This window comes from Hypanus sabinus, chromosome 1 (genome assembly GCF_030144855.1).
Source record: "Hypanus sabinus isolate sHypSab1 chromosome 1, sHypSab1.hap1, whole genome shotgun sequence".
NCBI classification, from domain to species: domain Eukaryota; kingdom Metazoa; phylum Chordata; class Chondrichthyes; order Myliobatiformes; family Dasyatidae; genus Hypanus; species Hypanus sabinus.
The window spans coordinates 127,899,207-127,922,273 of NC_082706.1; the positions used below are offsets into that span (position 1 = coordinate 127,899,207).

The following is a 23,067-nucleotide window of genomic DNA, read 5'->3' on the forward strand; positions in this document are numbered from 1 at the left end:
AGAGTCATATTTGGGCCAGTAACTGTATGTATGGAACATGGTTATCTCAAATTTTAAACATTTAAGTATCATCAGGTATGAAGTGCTTTTTAAAGTTTATTATTTATATTAATAATTAATAGGTCATGTGGAAAGATTTAAGGTTGTATATTTTAATTATGGTTTCCCAATGACAAAAGAACAGAAAGGGAGATTTGACATTGGTTGCTCATATTGAAGACATACAAGATATTTCTCACCAGGTGGATTTGCTTCCAATACATCCAGTTGATTAGAAGCAATGGAAAGTAACATTCAGAGGCAGAGACAACTTCTGGCAGATATCCTCACACGCCTTTAATGCCAATGAAAATTTTCTTCCCCTAGCCATAGGTTTAATGTAATAGAAACTAATAGTCTAATATTTGGCTTTATTTGAAGAAGAAAGAATAGCCAATAATCACAATGTAGCAGGAAAGATAGACAAGTAGGACAGATAAAGGGGATGCAGTGCATATTTGGACTTTCAGAAGGCCTTGATCAAGGTGCTACATATGCGATTGCTTACCAAGTTAAGAGCCCGTGGTATTACAGGAAAGTTACTAACCTGGTTAGAGCATTGGCTGATTGGTAGGAGGCAGCAAGTGGGAATAAAAGGATCCTGTTCTGGTTGTCTGCCAGTAACTAGTGGTGTTCTGCAGGGGTCAGTTTTGGGACTACTTTTTTGCTGTATATAAACGATTTAGATGATGAAAAGATGGCTTTGTTGCCAGGATTGCAGATGATACGAAGATTGGTGGAGGGACAGGTAGTGTTGAGGAAACAGATATGTTGCCGAAGGACAGATTGGAAGAATGGTCAAGAAAGTGGCAAGTGAAATATAATGTTGGAAAATGAATGGTCATGCAGTTTGGAGGTAGAAATAAATGTGCCGGCTACTTTCTAAACGTGGAGAAAATCCAAAACTCTGAGATACAAAGGGACTTGGGAGTCCATATGCAGAATGTTAAATTGCAGGTTGACTCAGTGGTGAGGAAGGCAAATACAATGTTAGCATTCATTTCAAGAGGTCTAGAATACAAGAGCTGAGGCTTTTTAAGGCACTGGTGAGGCCTCACCTTGAGTATTGTGTATAGTTTTGTGCTCCTTATCTCTTAGAAGAGAAGTGCTGGCATTGGAAAGGGTCCAGAGGAGGATCACAAGGATGATTCCAGGAACGAAAGGGTTATCATCCAAGGAACATTTGATGGCTCTTGGTCTGTACTGGCTGGAATTTATCTCATTGAAACCTTTTGAATGTTGAAAGGCCTAGACAGAGTAGATGTGCAAAGGATATTTCCCATGGTGGGAGAGTCTAGGACAAGAGGGCACAGCATCAGGATAGAGGGACGTCCATTCAACACAGAGATGCAGAGAAATCTCTTTAGCCAGAGGTGGTGAATTTGTAGAATTTGTTGCCACATGCAGCTGTGGAGGCCAGGTCGTTGGGTGTATTTAAGGCAGAGATTGATAGGTTCTTGATTGGACATGGCATCAAAGGTTACGGGGAGAAGGCTGAGAAATGGGGTTGAGGAAAAGATATAAAAATAGCAACAGCCATGAGTGAATGGTGGAGCAGACTCGATGGGCCAGATGGCTTAATTCTGCTCCAGTGTCTTATGGAAACTTGTTTGGTTTCTGTTCCTAAATTGAATTGAAAAAGCAAAAAATAGCAAAAAAAAAATTCAGTTACAGGTGGAAGAATTGACAGCTGAGTTGGTCAGTTCTGATACAAACAGAAAAGGCTGGTTATTGAAATTGCTGAGTTCACTGTTGTGTCACAAGAATTGCAATGCGTGCAGATGTTATCTCTCAGCCTTGCCTTGAGCTTCTTGGAACAAGTAGGAGGTTGACAGCGGAATAGTTAGAGTGGCAATGGATAAAGAGCTAGAGTGACAGTCGCAACATTCTGTAAATCACCAAATGCTATCGATGAGGCTAGAATAAGACCAAGTGGACCTTCTTGAAAAGTGCACATCTTTGAAAATAAAAAAATATGTACATATATTTAGATGTGTATGGATTTGTATATATAAAAAGAGAAATTGCTGAAAAATCGAAAAGAAATTGACTGGCATTCAAACATATCTGGTTTCCTATTGAATGACGGAAAATAAGTCTCCTTGCAGTAGTTAATTGCTCTAATTTTCAGCACTCTTATAATGTCACAGTATTAGAACAGATAAAACTCTCCTGAGAGGAGTTCCTACATTAGCTTACTAATCTCTTTTTTGCCTCTTTTAGGGCTATCACAGACCGAACCACTATATTGCCACACAAGGTAAGCAAGTATATAAACCTTCAAAAGTGATACATTCACTAATATTATGTAGTAAGGAAAATCAAGGTATATATGAGATAATGTTCATATTTTATTATAGCCTTGAGTATTCACCAGCATCTCCAGAAGAAAGTGTACATGTATTATATTAACAATACAGAAACGTTTCAAGTCAATGAAATAAAGGTAATAAAGAATAAACTTTTCTTTATTACCTGGGATACTTGGGGTACTGTTTCAGGATGTTTTTTTTCAACAACACTAATAGATTCTGTAAATGTACATTAAGCAAGAAATGTTGTGGTCCTTTACCCCACTCCCTCTTCTCTGCTGTCATCTCCTTTCATTCACCACCACCCCCCCCCCCCACTCACTGAGAGAGAAAGAGATAAAGTCAGTCCTGGACTATCTAGTTGGATGACTGGCAAAGCAGAAACCATTAACTGCTGGGATTCATGGGGATCAGGTGTGCTGGTAAACAAAGTGCAGGAAGTAATGAAATATAGGATGCAATTAGAAGGTATTTGGTGTGTTTGCCTTATATCACAAGGGGATTTAAGTACAAGAGCTAGGAATTCTTGCTTCATTTGTATAAGGCTTCAGTGAGGACACATCTGGAGAACTTGCTGCATCATTAGTCTCTGTACTGCAGGTAAGACTTATCTGCTTCTGTGAATGTTTGTTAGTTTGATTCCAAATAATGATCATCATATGCAGACAGAATGAGTAAGATAGGATAATACTCAATCAATAATTACACAAGTCAATGAAGAACACATTGAATACACATGAAGGAGGATCAACAAGAGGTGTTATGAGGTCATTTCCTGTTTAAAACCAATGGATTTAGTCATAGAATAAGACATCAACTGGTTTGGAGTGATTGAGAAATTGTTTTAGTCAAAGGGTTGGAATTTTCAAACCTAATATCTGTAAGTGTTCATCTGTTGAGCATTTTCAAGCTTGGAAACGTTATAATTTTGCAAAGAGAGACCAGTGGTTTGAGCAATTGTCTGAAAGGTGAAGACAGGGTGGAAGAAGCCTATTAAGCAAATTAAATGAGTGTTGCAGGTTCAGACTAGCAACAGGTGACTGAATGAATCAGTGAAATGATTCATGGAGGGAAAGTAGTTTTTATTGGGTAAACTGGAAAGAGTGAAGGTTCCACCCTGCAGAACCGGCAGGGTGTGGGAAGGGAATACAGCAAGGGAAAGAGCCAAAGAAGGTAGGAGGAATACATAATGTCACATTGCCATGGAAATTCAGTAAGGCAGGGGTCACCAACCTTTTTTAGTACCGTAGACCGTTTAGTATTGACAATATTGTTGTGGACCAGCCAACGGGGGGTACGGTGGGAGTGTTTATCACAACCGGAATATAGGTGCTAAGTCAACTATAAGTCACTTATAAGTGGCTAATACACTCAATTTCGTTTCTAAAAGGGTTTATCTAATGAATTTAATATTAAACACACAGTGCATATTTTCCTCACATGAATATAGTTATAAATCAATTATAACTCACTTATAAGTTAATAGCATCATAACATTTTAAGTAACATTTGAATATTAAACACACAGCGCATATTTTCCTCATATGAACATACAAAACCATTGCAACACACCAGTGAGAGGGCAAGGTAAGGGCCGGAGGTCCCCGTACTGGAGCCACAGTAGTCGTAGTCCGGAGAGAGCGACCGACCGAGCTAGGAGTGCGACAGGGCGCGTGCCCGCCCTCCTTGTAGGTAGTTAGAACCTATCGGCTGACAGAAGTTTGGCTTGAGGGATGACTTTCAGTAGATCGCAGCGAGGTAGCTGCTCTGCTATTTGCGAAACCCTGAGCCCAAATTAGATTGTCTGTGAATACTTTAGCACCGGGTTCCCCATGAACATTCGGTGTGCTAATGAGGCGGCACCCATCTGTCCGCGCTCCAAGCCAGTAGCAACGGCACTTCTTGCCGGCCGCGTGAGGCAGCTGGTTACCCGAGACCAACCAGTGATCCCTGGCGCTAGGGTATCACTGCGTTTAGGCAACTGATGACCTCGCATGGGTAATGACTTTGCGTGTGTAATGAACTCACGTGTGTTCAAGTTCAACAGTGGGTGTGACAGGGAATGAGGAAAGGTGCAGCTGACTCTATCGTTTCCTCGCAGCCCGGTAACACATGCTTTGCGGTCCGGTATTGATCCGCAGCCCAGTCGTTGGAAACCACGACAGTAAGGTGATGTGAAGGGACCAAGCTGGTGGTTGATTCATGTCAATCTTGTCAGAAGCATTCGTGAAAACACAGAAGCAGCTTAGACTGGAGGAAGGCATGGAGTCAGGTGCACAGGCATAGGAAGAAAGATCTGTATAAATATTTGCATACGCCAAGAATTGACAAAGCTTGAAATTCTTGATACTTGTAAGGAGAAAATAAAAGAATTTTTGGTTCTGTCCATCACCTTGTCACCTTGTCACCTTGTCATCGAACTTCCCATCCGTCTCGTTTCACCTCCAGCGCTTGCACATCCTAAAAGGTGTTTAACGTTTCTGGCTTCTGAAATCTTTACTTGGCTCATTCTCATCAAGTGACTAAACTGCTTATTATAAAACATAGAACACAGAACTACACAGCACAGGAATAAGCCCTTCAGGTCATAATGTTGTGCTGAACTAATTTAACTGAATACACCTAATTACATCTGCCAGTACATGGTCTATATCCCTCTATTATCTACACATTCATGTGTCTATCTGGGAGCTTCTTTAATGCTTCTATCCTGTTGCCACTTCCAAGCATCCACCACTCCCTGTATAAAATACTTGTCCTTTGAATCCCCCCTCCCCCACCACCTTAAATGCATGTCCTGTTGTCATAAACACTTCCTTTCTGGGAAAAAGATACCGGCTGTCTGTCAATGCCTCTCATACTTATGTAAACTTCTCCCAGGTCTCCCTTCAGCCTCTGCTGCTCTGGAGATTATTTCCAACATTATCACTGTTTTACTTCACTGTTCACCAACGTTAATCTGTAATTGATCACTACTGATCAATGATGTACAAAATTATCCATCTCAGTTCTTCAACAGGATCACGTGGTTGGGAAGCAGCTCCCTGCCCTTTGTCAACGACTTGGCTTCCTGCAACATAAACTCCAGCAAAATCAAAGACAAACTTATTATCAAAGCACATATAGGTCACTATGTACAACCCTTTTCTTGCGGGCATTTACAGGAAAATAAAGAAATACAATAATGTTTATGAAAAACTACACCTAAATAAAGATGACAAATAATCAATGCTGACAATAATAAAAGAAGATAAATTGTGCAAATAACTAAAAAATAATACTGAAAAGCGGAGTACTAAAATTCTTGGAAGTGAGTCTATAGGTTGTGGAACTTGTTCAGAGTTGAGTTAAGTGAAGTTCCCATGCTGGTTCAGGAGCTTAATGATTGTAAGGTAATAACTTTTCCTGAATTGTTCCTGTGGGATCTATCTCTCGTACCTCCTGCCTGATGGTAATAGTGAAAAGGGAGCATGTCCTGGATGGTGGGGGTCCTTAATGGAGGGTGCTGCTTTCTTGTTGCAGTGCTCCATGTAAACCTGCTTATTGGTGGGTAAGGGTTTGCCTGTGATTGCCTGAGCTGTATCCACCACTTTCTGCAGATTTTTCCATTCCTGTGCAGTCATGTTTCATAGCAGACTGTGACACAACCAGTTTTTAGAATACTTTCCACTGTGCATCAGTCGAGGTTTGTCGAAGCTTTAGGTGACATGATGATTCTATGTAAACTTCTAAGAAAGTAGAGGTGGTGTTGTCACTTCTTTATGATGGCACTTAAGTGCTGGCCGCAGGACAGATCCCCTATTATGATAACACCAAGGAATTTAAAGTTACTGGCCCCTCCACCTCAGATCCCCTCATGAAGACTGGCTCATGGACCTCCAGCTTCTTCCCCCTGTCGTCAATGATCAAATCTTTGGTTTGTTGACACAGAGTGAGATATCAAGCCATACCATCAAATAGTCCAAAATACTTCTGCAAAATGTTTGATAATATTTTTGAAAGTTTATTCCATGTAAGTACATTCAGAAGCATTCAAAAACTATTATAGGGCATTCAAACTCCAATAAACTCTCTTTTAAATAATTAAAAATGGTAAAATTTTAAAGAAACAAAATTCCTAAATATTTTAAAACACTTATAAATATTTCAAAATGCTCAAACAATTATGGATGAAGTTAATGGACTTACAGTTATACTCTATCCCAGTGCAAGGGACAATGAATCTGTGTAATTCCTGCTATTTCACTGGGCACCAGGAGGTGTACAGCATTGGAGTGTATTTGGGAAAACAGCAATGGATCGTTGACCACTGTGTGTACTTCCACACAAATATGGAAATTCATGGTTTTCTACAGAAATCCTAACATTTATCTGCAAAATTCAGGCATTAACTCTTAGTCCCAATGGTCACTAGTAATTAATTGAATTGTCCCACAGTATCACTATCTCATAAATCTCTTTATAGTCACGGGGTCCCACTACAATAGATTTAAGTTCATCCTCACCATTATTCTGTAATAAGTCATAGTTAAGCTGCGGTGTTAAACTAATAATTCTGAGTTAAACCACGACGTCACTCCCTCTGTACTATATCCGAATCAAAGCAAAGCATCACTGCACAAAATCTGTCAAACATTAATTTCTCACTTTATTAATCTGAGTTCAGCTATAGTGTTGTTCTGCAATAAATCCAAGTCCAGTCAGTGTTACTCGGAATAACTCTGACAGAGTGATGCTGACATGGTGAATTCAGTTGAAGCCTTGTCATAGTATCGATAATAAATTAGATGCAGAAACTCCACAGTTTTTGTCATATGCAGGCTCAGGGTGTGGGGTTGATGAGAAAGAGTAAGTGGTAAGTTTCAAACAGGAGTACAAGGTGCAGTAATGCACAGCAGGTAGATCAGCAACTGGAACATGAGAGCCAGACCAATACTTAGGGCACTCTGTGACCTGTCATGCTTTCTCTTTGAACTTCATGAGTTCACTGAAACCATAGCACAGAATTTCCCCAGAGTCCCATTCAATTGTTTCACAATTTTTTATTGAGTTCCTGCTACCCAAAGTCCTGTGCACAAATGTAAATGTATATAGCTGAAATTGGCAAATGTAATCAGTGGTAATAGACTTGCAATCTGGTTTTAATAAACTAGGGAGTTACATAATTACCTGTTCATTAGTGTGTTGCCATCTCTGCGATATGTTAGGATTTATTAAAATCCCCTGGGCTGACTTTCTGTCTGGTACCTGTTTGCAAGACAATAGCAAGATGAAGTCAATCTCTAATCTGTGATCAAGGTGTTATTTCTGTTAGAAACAAAATAACATATCGAATGCTTCCATCCCTTTTATCCCTGCCACACAATAATGATACCGTAATGCTTATATTATGTATAAACGTATGTGTTTTGGTAATACAGATTTCTCAAGTTCACAGCTATATTCGGGTTGCAAACTGACCACTGTCAGCAGCGTGCTCACCTCAGGATTCAGAGAAGTGTTTCCAGCCTGGCATTCCAGTGTGCTGCACTGTTAGCAGGGCCACTTATTACAAGAATATTTCTCCAAGGGCCTGTATTGCCTTAAATATATTGTTGAAATGACTTTTTCTATCATCCAAGTCACCTTGCTCTTTCAACCAGTGATCTCATAAGCAAACTTATCTCAAGCTATTTGCTGATATCAAAACAGCTTTTAGTTTATAATGAGACCCTGAAGCCATTGCAAGGTGCCAAATGGTCATAAGCAAAGATGAGCACATGGACAAATTCGTGTATTCAGCAGCAGTGTGCACCTATGTAATCTGGTTAAGGCATCCCCAGGGATGTCACAGATGTTTCATCAAATGAAATTTGGCAAGACACCACATAAAGTAATATTAGACCTGCCAACCAAACGCCCAGTCAAGGGTATGATTTTAAACAACGACAAAGGTGAAGAGGGAAGAGGTAACAAAGATTAGGGAGGGAATTTGAAGGCTTGGGTGAAAGCACAGCCTCCACTGATGAAATGATAGAAATTAAGAATGCCTCCAAGCCCAGAGTTAGTGTAGGGGTAAGTGGCAAAAAACTGTAAACCCTAATTTGTTCTTTGGTCATTGAGAAAGAGAATATGTTAGTGTATGAAGTACTTTGTATATTTGAGAAGGTTTACCTTCTGGAAGCTTTATCCAGAGGAGAGCATTATACCAGACACACAACAAGAGATTCTGCAGATGCTGGAAATCTTGAGTAACATACCACAACATACTGGAGCAATTCAGCAGGTCAGGCAGCATCTATGGAGGGAAATAAACAGTTCATGTTTTGGGCCAAGATTCTTCTCGGCCCAAAAAGTCAACTATTCATTTCCTTCAAAGATGCTGCCTGACCACACCAAATCAGGCAGATGGCCAGGCAAAGCACTATATACAGAACCTGAACATGAGTACAATAGATATTAGCACTTTTTAAGAGATCTGGTAAGATAAGGTGACCCAACAGTTCCATTTATTAGCTAGCTGGCCTGTGTTACAAATTTACTGTAGGTCTGACGGTTCAAACCTCTTGTGCTCTTCAAGGAGGGGAGAAATGGCCACCATTGTTTCCCCACTTACATCAATAAATTAATTATCCCTCCAAAATTACTGGTTCAAATGGATAACATGAACTCTGTAGTAAATACTAATCAAATTTCTATGAGCTCCTTCAGTTCTGACATTTCCCTTGAGCCCATACCACACTATTAGAAGTCCAAAGCCAGGATAAACTTCATTAACCCATGTTAATTTCAATTTTTTTTAACCTCAAAATTGTATTTTAACAAGGCTCATGGATGAAATGGATGTAAGTACTTCAGCTCACCAGAAGAGTAGGGGAGTGGGACCCTGAAGGAAATTAGCAGTCCACTCCTAGTTTTCATTCCTCTCCGCTACTTGCACAGTTAGTTAGTCCCAAATAGCTTTCAAGCAAAACAAGCTCAGTCTGAAAATAAATGCAATCCTTAACATAGCTGTAGAGTTTCTGACATGGATTAACAGCGGGAAAAGATATCTTGATGTCTCTCAGGCACCTGCTTCTCTGTACCATAGATGAATGCTGTTTTTCTCAGATTAGTTTCTTACTGGAAACCCCATGGGGAGACCCTTGAGATCAGTTTTGCTATTCCGAGGCAGTTAATGAGAGTGTTTTATTGAGACAACAGACTCATCTCATTAGCACAGATCCTAAGAGCATGTCTACCTGCCTCATCAAACAGATGTTTTATTGGTTCTGTCAATGTGTTTCTAAAACAACTGTTAAGTAAATAGTGCTCCTTAAGAAAAAGCACCATGGAACTTGTGAATGCCAACTCATAACTGCATAAGCTCTGGAAGCAAGTGTCACAATTCCCCATGGCGAAGGTGGGCTGAATAGCCTAATTCTGCTCCCATGTCTAATGGAGACATGAACTGAAGAAGAAAAGTACTTTGTATATTGTACAGTGCATACTTTAACTTAAAATAATTATGTTAGCCTTTGTCATAACCTGGTAAGTGGGGAGAAGTTTAAAGGTGACCTGGTGAAGCAGCAGTTAATGAACCTGCCCCCAAAGGCTCTGGCTGCTTGGAGCTTTCACACTTTCCCTGTGACTGTGAGGGTTTTCTACCATATCCCCAAGTCATGTTGATTGCTTAATGCAAACCACCCTTCGGTGTAAGGTAGGTTGAAAATGAATCAGTTGAAGGGAGTGTGAAAGAGAATAATTTGCACAGGGAAAATAGGAGATGGCGTGGGACTGTGCTGGGAGCTGGCATGAACAAATGGGGCAAATGGGGAACAAATTGGCCTTCTATTAGTTGAGAAGGAGTCAAAAACAAGAGAAAATTTCAACCAGCAGAGAGATGGGAGAAACACAACAATTTGCACTCTGCTTTCTGGCTAAGATCAAGTGCAGTATCATGGTGGATCGCTCAGGATGCCAAAACTGAGGATGGACAAGAGAGTCATTGCGATCAAGAGGCTGGTAAGAGCTTAACCTACTGACGTAGGGGTGGATTCTCATGCTGTTTAAACTAGTCTAACACACCTTTCCAGCAATAACTGCATCGATTGGAGGAGCTGGGATCCAAAGCACCACTGGGGCCAAGTGAAGGATCCTCAAGGAGGGAAATCCCTCAAATAGGATCTCTTCATTCGGAAGGTGCTATTTGAATGCTGCAAGTTGGATGTGAGCGATGTCTACTGTGTTCAAGACTTCACTGGTAATGGCTTTTTCAATGTCGCATTCAAGCACACGACAGGATGGCAGAAGTTCCTGCAGGATTTGATCACTATGCACATGTTCACCCCACCTGTGCCTGCTGTGGATATTCTCACTTCCCTTGCGTGTTACAGCAAATGAGCAGGAAACTTCGTAGACTTCAGAAGATATGTTCATGAACTGGACAAGCAAACGTCGGCTGAAGGTCAAGCTGAGAGTGAATTCGACTGGCTTCATCATCCACCCTCCTTCAGACTTCACTATCGGAGGGAACCACAGTTACATGGTATATTCCAGTCAACCCAGACTGTGACATAACTGCAATGTCTGATCACGTTGCAGCCCAATCCAGTCAACTGCAGACTGGAAGGGCACCAGACAAAGGAGTGGCAGGGAAGTAAATGCTACAACCTGTGAGGAGAGACAAACCGCCTCTACAAAGCCTGCCCAAAATGTGCTGGCACCCACACACAGGCAGTAAGAGGGAGAGCTGTCACTGAGAGTGCCCAGACAAACACTAACACATCCACCATCCATGCAGAGACCATGGGCAGCCTACGCCTGAGGAAAGGCCAGCCACCTCAAGTTCCCACCTCCCTCAGCCAATAAACCCCACGCCCCTCCACAAGACAAGGAAGTTGAGAGCATCAGAGGGGTGGCTCTGCCAGGCAATTGAGGGACCCAAGTGAAAACCTCCCTGGACAAGACAGTGTCACCTCCTTCTGCTTGGGTCTGAGGTCAGTTTGCAGACTGATCAGAATCTGTGACCAGTTTGAGTCCAGAGTTAACCACATGAAGAGCGATGCCACACTCTTCAGTACCTGGCCCGATCGATCCAGTGCCCTTTGTACATGGAGGTTCTGGGGACCCGGTTCAGAGGGGCCAAGCAATTGGAATTGGCTGGATCCGACTGCGAAGATAGAACAGAAACTGGGACTGTGGGGAGGGCGCTCCTTATCAATAATTGGGAAGAACCTGGTCATCAGGGGTGAGGCACACTCAGGGCTGCTGTACTCGACGCAGGAGTGGCCCATCCCCCACTCCTCCAACTTGCGCATCTCCCGAACTGACTTAGGGTTCATCCAGAGATCCAAGATGGAGCGGGTCAAACAGATCACAATGCACAATTCCCTGGACAATGGGGGCAAAAACATACCCAATGTCACCCTCACCCTGATGACCACTTTCATGGGAGGCTGCATCAGGCTGTGAGTGGAATGTAAAGACGTGGGCAACCAAGTAGCAAGTGCCAAAGTTCTATCTGTCCTGGTGTCGCAGATGGCCCTGATGCTGTGCAATGTCACAGCCAGCTGGACGTTGCGGCACTAGCTGTCTTTCATGGAAAAGTTCCTTCAGACCAACACCTTTGACCTCAAGTCCATCAAGCAGTGGTCAACATGGAACATCCTGCAGATACTGCAGAAAGACTCGCTGGACACATGGGGGATAGTGTCCTAAGCTGAGTGCCCAGACCATTTGGCAGAATGCCTCATCACAACAGACACCAAGACCTTGCCTGGCTGGCAGTGAGAGGGGCCCTTCCCATCAGATCGGCCCTGAAAGCCTGGAGCATCACTCCCACCGTCTGCTGCCTGTGGGACGGCTCGTGGGGAAGAGATAGGAGCTTCCCTCTTTGCAGACTGTGGGTTTGCAAAGAGGCTGTGGAGAAGGATGAAAGGGCCTGTGTTGCAATTCATGCTGAGCAATTGCATGACAGAGAACACTCTGTTCTCAGGGACACACCTGGAAACATCAGATGCTGCTGGTAGATGAGTGAAAGATGCTCTTTTGTCTGTCTGAAACTCGTTGGTCTGCCGACTGGTCGAGATGTGCATGGAGCATTCCAGGCTGCAGGAGTATTTGCTAAGGGAAGCACCAATGCTTGGCGAAGTCACCGCAAGAGCTCAGTGGGGAAGGACCACAGTGAAGGGTTCTTCTCCTACTGGAGACAGAGGGGCCAGATTGTGAAGGAAGTCCCTCAATTATTATTGCAGCAGTATACCACCCCAGAGTGCAACATGAGCTGTTGGGAGTGGTTTAAACTAGTACAGCAGGGGGATGAGAACCAGGTTGATAGAGCTGAGGATGAGCCAGCAGGTTTACAAGCAGATGATGTAATATGTAATTATGAATATAAGGAAGGACAAGCCAATGATTGGGTGCAACTGCAGACAGAGCAAAGAGTTAAATTGTTCCACAGAGGCAAAATTCATAAGGGTGAAGAATGAAGGACTGGAGGTGCTGTATTTAAGTATACATAGTATTCGGAATAAGGTGGATGAACTCGTGGCTCAATTAGAGATTGGTCGATATGACGTTGTGGGCATCGCTGAGTTGTGGCTGAAAGATGGTCATAGTTAGGAGTTTAACATCAAAGGATATATATCTATGTCTTACAAGGACAGGCAGGAATGCAAGGGCTGTGGTGTGGCTCTGTTGGTAAGAGATGGAATTATTCCTGCCTGTGGCCATCAAACTTTACAACTCCTCCCTCGGAGTGTCACACACCCTGAGCCAGTAGGCTGGTCCTGGACTAATTTCCACTTGACATTATTTACTTATTATTATTTAATTATTTGTTTTTACATTGCTATATTTCTACTCTATTCTTGGTTGGTGCAAATGTAACGAAACCCAATTTCCCTCGGGATCAATAAAGTATGTCTGTCTGTCTACATCTTTAGAAAGAGGTGACAGGATCACAGAATGTTGAATCTGTTGGTGGAGTTAAGAAACTGCAAGGGTAAAAAAAATTATGGGAATCATATACAGGCTTCCAAGTAGTAACCAAGATGTGGGCTGAGATTGCAAAGGGAGCTGGAAAGGGCATGTAATGAGGGTAATGTCACATTTGTAATGGGGGACGTCAGTATGCAAGGGGACTGGGAAAATCAAGTTGGTGTTGGATCACAAGAGAGGGGATTTGTTGAATGCCAAAGAGATAGCTTCTTATAGCAAGTTGAGCTTGAGCTTACTTGGGGAAAGGGTATCTTAGATTGGGTGTTGTGTAATATCCAAGATCTTATTAGGGAGCTTAATGTAAAGGAACCCTTAGAGGCAGTGATCATAATATGAGGGAATTCGTACTGCAATTTGAGAGGGTGAAGCATAAGTCACATATATAAGTATCGCAATGGAATAAAGGGAATTTCAGAGGCATGAGAGAAGAGCTTGCCCAGTGGATTGGAGGGCTACAGGAGGATACTGGTGGGGATAATGGCAGAGCAGGGAGCAGAGTTGGGAATAGTTCACAAGGTGCATATTAGATATGTCCCACAAAAGAAGTTGTTCTCACATGACAGGACTAGGCAACCATGGCTGACAAGGGAATTTAAGAACTACATAAAAGCCAAGGAAAGGGCATAAAATGTGGCAAAAGTTGGATGATTGGGGAGCTTTTAAAATCCAACAGACGGCAACTAAAAAAGCTATAAGCAGGGAAAAGGTTAACTATGAGGACAAACTAGCTGATAACATAAAACAGAATACCAAAATATTTTTCCGTTATACAGAGAATAAAAGAGAGGTGAGAGTTGGTATTTGACCATTGAAAAATGATGCTGGTGAGGTAGTAGTGGGGGGACAAAGAAATGGTACATAAACTTAATAAGTACTTTGATTCAGTCTTTACTGTGGAAGACACTAGCTGTATGCCAGGATCCGTGAGTGTCAGGTATTGATATACAGTGAGTGGTATTGATATTACAAAGGAAAAAGTACGAGGCAAAATGAAAGGTCTTAAGTTGGATAAGTCACCTGGACCAGATGGATTATATCTCAGAGTCCTGAGAGAGGTTGCTGAAGAAGTAACAGATGCATTGGTCATGATCTTTCAAGAATCACTTGATTCTGGTATGGTCCTGGAGGTATTGAAAGATTGCAAATGTCACTCCACTCTTCAAGAAGGGAGGAAAACAAAAGTAAGGAAGTTATAGGCCTAACCTCAATGGTTGGGAAAGTGTTGGAGTCCATTATTAAGGGTGAGGTTTCGGGGTACTTGGAGACAAATGATAAAATTCAGCATGGTTTCTGTAAAGGGAAATCTTGCCTGAGAAATCTGTTGGAATTTCTAAAAGAAGTAACAAGCTAGGTGGATAAAGGAGAGGCAGGGGATGTAATTTATTTAGATTTTCAGAAGGCATTTGATAAACTGCCTCACATGAGGCTGCTTAACAAGATAAACTCCTATCATATTACAGGAAATATACTGGTATGGATAGAGGAATGGCTGACAGGCAGGAGGCAGCGAGTGGGATTAAAGGTAGCCTTTTCTGGTTGGCGTCCGGTGACTAGTATTGTTCCACAGGGGTCCGTACTGGGCCTAAAAAGTGTGCTGTAGATGTTGGGGTCAAAGCAACACATATGACATGCTGGAGAAACTCAGCAGGGTCGGACAACATCCGTGGAAACGAACAGTCAACGTTTTGGGCCGAGACCCTTCATCAAGACTGAAGAGGGAGGGGGCAGGGGCCCTATAAAGAAGGTGGGGGGAGGGTGGGAAGGAGAAGGCTGGTAGGTGCCAGGTGAAAAATCAATCAGAGGAAAGATCAAGGGGTGGGGGAGGGGATAGGCAGGAAAGGTGAAGAAGGAATGTAAGGGAAAAGCACTGTGTAGTAGAAGAAGGCAGAATCATGAGAGAGGTGATAGGCAGCTGGAGGAGGCAGAGTGAAACTGGGATGATGGAAGGGAGAGGGAGGGAATTAGCAGAAGTTGGAGAATTCGATGTTCATACCAAGGGGCTAGAGACTACCCAGATGGTATATAAGGTGTTGCTCCTCCAGCCTGAGTTTGGCCTCATCATGGCAGTAGAGGAGGCCATGAATGGACATATCCAAATGGAAATGTGAAGCAGAGTTGAAATGGGCGGCAACCGGGAGATCCTGTCTGTTGTGGCGGATGGAGCAGAGGTGCTTGACGAAGCGGTCCCCCAATCTACGTCGGGTCTCACCGATGTAGAGGAGGCCGCACCCGGAGCACCGGATGCAATAGATTACCCCAACAGACTCACAAGTGAAGTGTTGCCTCACCTGTTTGGGGCCCTGAATGGTGGTAAGAAAGGAGGTGTAGGGACAGGTGTTGCACTTACACTTGCAGGGATAAGTACTAGGTGGGAGGTCTGTGGGGAGGGACGTGTGGGCCAGGCAGTCATGGAGGGAACGATCCCTGTGAAAAGCGGAGAGGGATAGAGAGGGAAAGATGTGCTTAGTGGTGGGGACTGTTGCTTTTCACATTGATTGTCAATGATTTAGATAATGGAATTGATGGTTCTCTGGCAAAATTTCCAGATGATACAATAAATGGAGGGACAGGTAGTGCTGAGGAAGCAATGTGATTGAAGCAGGACTTAGCCAAATTGGAAGAATGGGCAATAAAGTGGCAGATGGAATGCAGTATTGGGAAATGTATGATAATGCATTTTGGTAAAAGGAACAATAGTGTAGACTATTATCTATAAGGGAAGAAAATTCAAATATCTGAGACGCAAACGGACTTAGGAGTCCTTGTGCAAGACCCCTAGAAGGTTAATTTATAGGTTGGGTCTGTGATAAAGAAGACTCTTGGAAATAGAATATAAAAACAAGAAGATAATGCTGATATTTTACAAGACACTAGTCAGGCTGCACTTGGAGTATTGTCAGCAGTTTTGGGCCCCATATCTCAGAAAGGATGTGCCGTCATTGGAGAGAGTCCAGAGGAAGTTCCTAAGGATGTTTTCGGGAATGAAGAGCTTAACATATGAAGAGTGTTTGGCAGCTTTGAGCCTGTACTCACTGGAATTTAGAAGAATGCGGGGGTATCTTATTGAAAACTACCAAATGTTGAAAGGACTAGATAGGATGGATATGGAGAGGATACTTCCTATGGTGGGGGTATCCAGAACTGGAGGGCACAGCCTCAAAATTGAGGGGTGGCCTTTTAGAACAGAAGTAAGGAGGAACCTTTTCAGCCAAAGAGTGGTGAACCTGTGGAATGGTCCACCACAGACTGTGGTGGAGGTCAAACCCTTGTGTATATTCAAGGCGGAAGTTGTTAGATCACTGATTGGTCGCAGCATTAAGGGATACAGTGAGAGGGCAGATGTATGGGGTTGAGTGGGATCTGGGATCAGCCATAATGGCAGAGTGGACTTGATGGGCTAATGGCCTAATTCTGCTCCTATACCTTATGGTCTTATGAGTTGCAGTGTAAATTCTAACAGACTAGGCAAACTAGATTTGGAGGTGTTCTCCACAGCCTAGAGTCTAGCACCAGAGATCTCAGCCTTCAGATGGTGAATCTGCATCACAGTGACAGAGGAGAGACTGAAACAGGCTTGTATAGTGCAATTATTTGCTCTGAAAGGCACAAGGCTCAGGAGTTCAACTCTTCCTGCTTTATTTGTTTCTCTAGTTTCCGAGTATTCTGTTTCTTCACTAAGGTGGTGTCAAACTATGGAATCTTTATCACTGAGAGCATTGAGAATCATATCATTAAATACTGTAGTCAAATTCATGGAGTAATACAGCACAGAAACAGGCCCTTCGGCCCAGCTCATTCAGGCTGACCAAGATGCCCATCTCAGTTAGTACCATTTGCCTGCATTAGATCATATCCTGTTGACCTCTCTAGCTAACTTCATAAAAAGATAGTAACCGGGTCAAAATTTACAAGTCTTTCCCATTCAGAATTCTCTAAGTTTGTAACAAAGAGATAACAGTCTACTTGTTGTCATAACCTTGTCCCTACCACAACTTTTAAGGACTCTTTTGAAAGTGTTTCCAATTCTGTTAGGAAAATTATTCACATATCCCTTGAAACAGGAAATTTTCCAGAAGCCTTCAGAATTGTGACTGTCAAAACCCCTATTTAAAAAGCCAAAGCTTGATAGAATAAATGTTGAATGTTTATTCATTTCCATCGATACTGCCTGACCTGCAAAGTTCCTCCAACATTTTGTGTGTGTTGCTCTAACTACAGACCCATATCAAATCTTTCCTTCCTGAGAAAGGTTCTTGTGAAAATAATTTTCAACCCAACAACTTTCTGAATAAGAACCGTATTCCAGAAATGTTTCAGTCAGATTTAAGAGTAAACCTCAGTACAAGGAGAGCCCTTACCAAAATTGTCAACAACCTTACGCTCAGCACTGAGGCCAACAGAATCTCAGTACTAAATTTTCAAGATCTAAGTGCTGCCTTCCACGCAGCCAACCACAACCTTGAGAACTGGGTTGGCCTCTCTGGTAACTTCCTAATTGGTTTTGCTCATATACTTTAGACAAAATTTTTTTTGGTTTCTCTTGGAGACCAGTTTTCTAAGAGATATAACGTACATTTTGGTGTTGCTCAGGAAAGCTGTTTTAGTCCCCTCCTCTTCTCCTTATACATGCTCCCCATAGAAGACATCATTGGAGAGCATAAACATGATTTCCACAGTTATGTAGATGACACGCAATTGTACATCTCGATTGAGTCTGATGATGATAACACTCTGTCTTCTCTAATTTCTGGTATGGTTGCAGTAGACAAATGGATGAGCAATAATTTCCTAAAATTAAATGAAGATAAACTGAAATACTTTTGGTTAGTTCCAAAGCCAAAAGAGATAACTTCTTGATAAACTTAGGAACTTGACCCCACCCCCCACCCATCCCTTGTAAAATCAGAAGTAACAAGCCTGGATGTTATCCCTGATTCAGATTTGAATTTTAAATCCCACATAAAGAATACCAGAGCAGCATTTCTACACTTAAGAAATATTGCAAAGGTATGTTAGTTCTGTCACATAATGATGCTAAAAAACTAATTCCTACCTTTATATCGAATAGACTAGATTACTGCAATGCACTTTTTTACTGAGATTGCAAAGCAATCTGTTGACAAACTAATTAAGAACACTGCTGCTAGACTTATAACTAAAACCAGGATTAGGGAGCATATGACTCTCCTCCTAGCTATTCTGCATTGTCTTTCTGTATCTTTTAAAATTGATTTAAACATTCCTTTACTTGTCCTTAAAGATCTAAATGGTCTGGGAAAGAGTACTGTACATCACAGAGTCACTTTCATTTTATAATCTTTCTCAAGCTCTCAATTCCTCTACTGTCAGTCCCTTAGATTTAAACAATCTCCCTCAAAAATTAAATTTTAGGTCAGCTTTTTTGAACTATGCTGCTAAACTATGGAATTCAATACCTAAAAATATAAGGGATGCAGACTCATTTGGCACTTTTAAACACCAGCAGAAATCCTATTTATTTAATCTTGCTTTTTTTAAACTATAAAACACACACAAAATGCTGGAGGAACTCAACAGGCCAAGCAGCATCTATGGAAAAGAATGCAGTTGACGTTTCGGCAGTAGTGGAGAAAAAAAGCTGAGGAGTAGATTTAAGAGGTGGGGGGTGGAGAGAGAGAAACACAAGGTGATAGGTGAAACCAGGAGGGGAAGGACTGAAGTAAGGAGCCAGGAAGTTGATTGGTGAAAGAGATACAAGGTTGAAGGGGAAAATCTAGTAGAAGAGGACAGAAGGCCATGGAAGAAAGAAAAAGAGGGGAGAAAGAGGGGAGGAGCACCAGAGGGGAGGCAAGGGGCAGGCAAGGAGGTAAGGTAAGCAAGGGAAAAGGTGATGGGAATGGGGGAATGGTGAAGTGGGAGGGGGGGGTGGTCATTACCGGAAGTTCGAGAAAACGATGTTCATGCCATCAGTTGGAGGCTACCCAGGCAGAATGTAAGGTGCTGTTCGTCCAACCTAAGTGTGGCCTCATCGTGACAGTGGAGGAGGCCATGGATTGACGTATCGGAATGGGAATGGGAAGTGGAATTAAAATGGATGGCCACTGGGAGATCCTGCTTCTTCAGGCAGACAGAGAATAGGTCCTCAGCGGAGTGGTCTTCCAATATACATCGGGTCTGACCGATATGCAGGAGGCCACAGTCAGGTTGGAGGAACAACAACTAATTTCCTAAAATTAAATGAAGTTCAAATTGAAATACTCAAGGTTAGTTTCAAAGCCAAAAGAGATAAACTTCCATATACAGTTGGCCCTTCTTATCCACAAGGGATTGGTTCCAGGACCCCTTGTGGATACCAACATTTGCGGATGCTCAAGTTCCTTATTCAACCTGTCTCAATGTGGTGGATCTTAGGACCCTGCAGAACCCCAGACCTTATTTAACCTGTCCACCGCAGTGGCGGACATTACGACCCGGCGGCAGAACTCTGAATCCACGGTGTTTCTGTTCACAAAAATAATCATGATAACGATTGAAAATAAAGTGGAAATAATAAAGTGATCAGAAAGAGGTGAAACACCATCGGTCATTGGAAAAGCGTTAGGCTACGTTGGTCAGCGATCAGAACAATTTTAAAGGATAAAGTGAGAAAGGCTCTTAATTATATTTGGTGGTTTAACTATTGGGTTTTGGGCTTTTGATCCTCCATATCAACCCGGCACGGTGGAGAGTGCACTCGGAAGTGGTCTGTCACTCGATGGAATATGAGAACTTCTGTTCCCGAGCCTGGCACTGAAACATACGTTCTTAAGTGTTTTATATGCATAGAAAGGTAAAATATATACTATATATTAAGACAAACATTTGATTAACTGACGCTAAATAACGCCTGATGTACCTGTTCCGACTTACTTAATAAGAGAACTTCCGATTTTTTCAATCCCGATCCACGATAACCCCGCACATCCTCCCGTATACTTTAAATCATCTCTAGATTACTTATAATACCTAATACAATGTAAATGCTCTGTAAATAGTTGTTATACTGCATTGTTTAGGGAATAATGACAAGAAAAAAAGTCTGTACATGCTTGAACAACAAGTGCTGGAAGAGCACTTCCAGGTTTTCGTGATTTGCGGTTGGTTGAATTCACGCATGCGGAATTCACGGATAAGGAGGGCCAATCATATTCCGTATGGGTAGCCTCCAACTTGATGGCATGAACATCGATATCTCAACTTTCTGATAAAGCCCGTCCCTTCACCGTTCTCCATCACTTGCCCATCTCTCACCTTACCTCCTTGCCTCCTTATCACCTCCTTTTGGTGCTCCTCCCCTCTTTTCCTTTCTTCCGTGGCCTTTTGTCCTCTCCTATTAGATTCCCCCTTCGCCAGCCCTGTATCTCTTTCATCGATCAACTTCCCAGCTCTTTACTTCACCCCTGCCCCTCACAGTTTCACCTATCACCTTGTGTTTTTCCCTCCCCTCCCCCCACCTTTTAAATCTGCTCCCATCTTTTTCTCTCCAGCCCTGCTGAAGGGTCTCGGCCCAAAACATTGGACTGCATTCTTTTCCATAGATGCTGCCTGGTTTGCTGAGTTCCTCCAGCGTTTTGTGCGTGTTGCTTGGATTTCCAGCATCTACAGATTTTCTCTTGTTTGTGATTGTTTTTAACTAACATCTTTTGGTATTTTATTTTCATGTTCATTTCTATGTGTATTTTTAAGGCAAGAGAATGGGGTTGAGAAAGAAATTAAATCAGTCATGATGGAATGGTGGAGCAAATTCGGTGAGCTGAATGAAATGGCCCAATTCTGTCCGATGTCCTATGGTCATGGTCCTAGACATTGTGAATCCACAAGACAATGAAGTTGTTGGTTTAATTAAACAGGGTGTCTGCCTTTGATCTGATGCACTTAAATACATCAATCACAGTTGTTGGCTCTTCTCCTAGAACTACAGGACCAGTTAAAGGGGGTGCTGTGCCTGACTACCAACAATGAATAAGGGCACAAAGGGTGAGAAAAGAAAGTTTTCAATAGGTAGAAAAAAGACTTTCCAAGAAATTACCTAGAGTAGAAAATGAAGAAGAACCATGAAAGTAATCTCAGTAGCTTTTAAATCAAGTAAAAGTTCAAGTTCCAGTTTATTGTCATGTACACACATTCCCAGGATACAAATGCAGGAAAATTTGTTTTCCTGCAGCAGCACAGTACATTATCAGCTGCTTAACCCTAATGGGCATTTTGTTTCTGCACTATCAATTCTAGAGTGAATCATTAGGAGTACTCAAACAAAAGATGCATTCTTACCCTACAAGTTTGCTCTGCTTCAGAGGAAAATAAATCTTCATCTGAACATGCCTACTATAATTCCTTTGAAGGGTGTTAAAAGCTTTTAAAACTGCATATTAACAGCTCGCTTGTCATATAGACTTCTTTGTCGGCAAAAATTGAGCAAGCATATCTGTACCAAATTCTCAGAAATCATCAACTCATTTTGAAGTTTTGCTGCCTGAAATTTGTGCACAATGAATGGTAGTCGAAAGGACTGGTTCAAAGGGTCTTCAGTTTCAACCTTCTGACAGACTGATGACTTCTACCCTCACTGTTACTGTTATAAAAAGCTGACAAGTTGACACATGGTTTGAACCACCAGCTGTTAATACCCAAATTTGACAGCATTTTTGATGATATGCCCATTAGTCTGAGCTGGGTTGCAACATAGGTGTAAGTCACAACAAAGCACATGTAAGCCAGTTCTCTGATGCATGTTTATTAACTTCTGTTTGTGTTGTTCTGATGCTGTCCTTTTTCTGTGTGCAGGATGCAGGTACCAGCATGTATTGTGCATCCTCAATTACCCCTAAATAGAGAAGGCAGCTCAGAGTCAATCACAAGGGTGCACATCTGACTTGCAACATTAGCATAAGCAGAGCAAACAAAATCACCCTTTAAGCGATTATTTTATGAGTAAATTGCTTCTTGTAGCTATTGTGGCTATCAATGTTTGAAAGCTCTCCATCCACTATTTAATAGAGACATTATTTATACATCTATTAGTCATGTTAACCAAAATGATTTCAATCAAATTTTCTCTTCAGGCAGCAGTAGTGGGAATTTGCAATACCTTGGGGATTGTTATTGAGAACTAGGGAAACAAATAATGCAGGCAGAGATGAACATCTGTGCTTTATGTCTAAGACAGAAAATAGCCACACTATATAAAGCCTGATCCGGTCAGTACCAGTTTGGTATTAGAGACCTTCTTCATACTGGTCCATATAGGTGAGAATCAAATGAAAAACTAAACAGAAGCAAATCAATGAGAACTGAACATGTTATAATGCTTTACTTAATGTAAGAGCAATCGGACTGGTCCAGTTCACCAACCACATGCATGTGTCCTTGTAGATTCTTTCAGAATTCAGTCAGGTTTAATACCACTGACATAGGGCAAGAAATAGTTGTTTTTGCAGCAGCAGTACAGTGCAATACATGGCTATTACTGTGAATTATGATAAGAATATATATTAGATAGATAGATAAATAGCGTAAAAAGAGAGCAAAATACTGTGTTTTATGGGTTTATGGACCGTTCAGAAGTCTGATGGCAAAGGAGAAGAAGCTGTTCCTAAAACCCAGATCATCCTTTCTTTGTGCTGCTGCCATCAGGAAGGAGGAACAGGAGCCCCAGGACTCAAACCATCAGATTCAGAAAGAGTTATTACTCCTCATCCATCAGGTTCTTGAACCAGAAGGGATAACTTCACTCAACTTC

General features: G+C 42.0%; 1 protein-coding gene and 1 long non-coding RNA gene across 11 annotated transcripts in view; one reads left to right on the forward strand and one right to left on the reverse strand.

The window, feature by feature from the left end:
* The window catches only part of LOC132397357 (receptor-type tyrosine-protein phosphatase mu-like), a 981,490-nt gene that overhangs the window by 887,372 nt on the left and 71,051 nt on the right, over positions 1–23,067 (forward strand). For all 10 annotated transcript variants that reach the window (XM_059976027.1, XM_059976037.1, XM_059976052.1 and 7 more), the window contains one exon: positions 2,263–2,299. In XM_059976027.1, coding sequence (XP_059832010.1) covers positions 2,263–2,299 — 37 coding nt within the window. The remainder of the gene's footprint in view (positions 1–2,262; positions 2,300–23,067) is intronic.
* The window catches only part of LOC132397392 (uncharacterized), a 31,844-nt gene continuing 11,158 nt past the window's right edge, over positions 2,382–23,067 (reverse strand). The window contains exons 2-3 of the long non-coding RNA XR_009513361.1: positions 4,744–7,598; positions 2,382–4,601 (exon numbers count right to left, since the gene is read on the reverse strand). This is a non-coding gene — a long non-coding RNA (uncharacterized LOC132397392). The remainder of the gene's footprint in view (positions 4,602–4,743; positions 7,599–23,067) is intronic.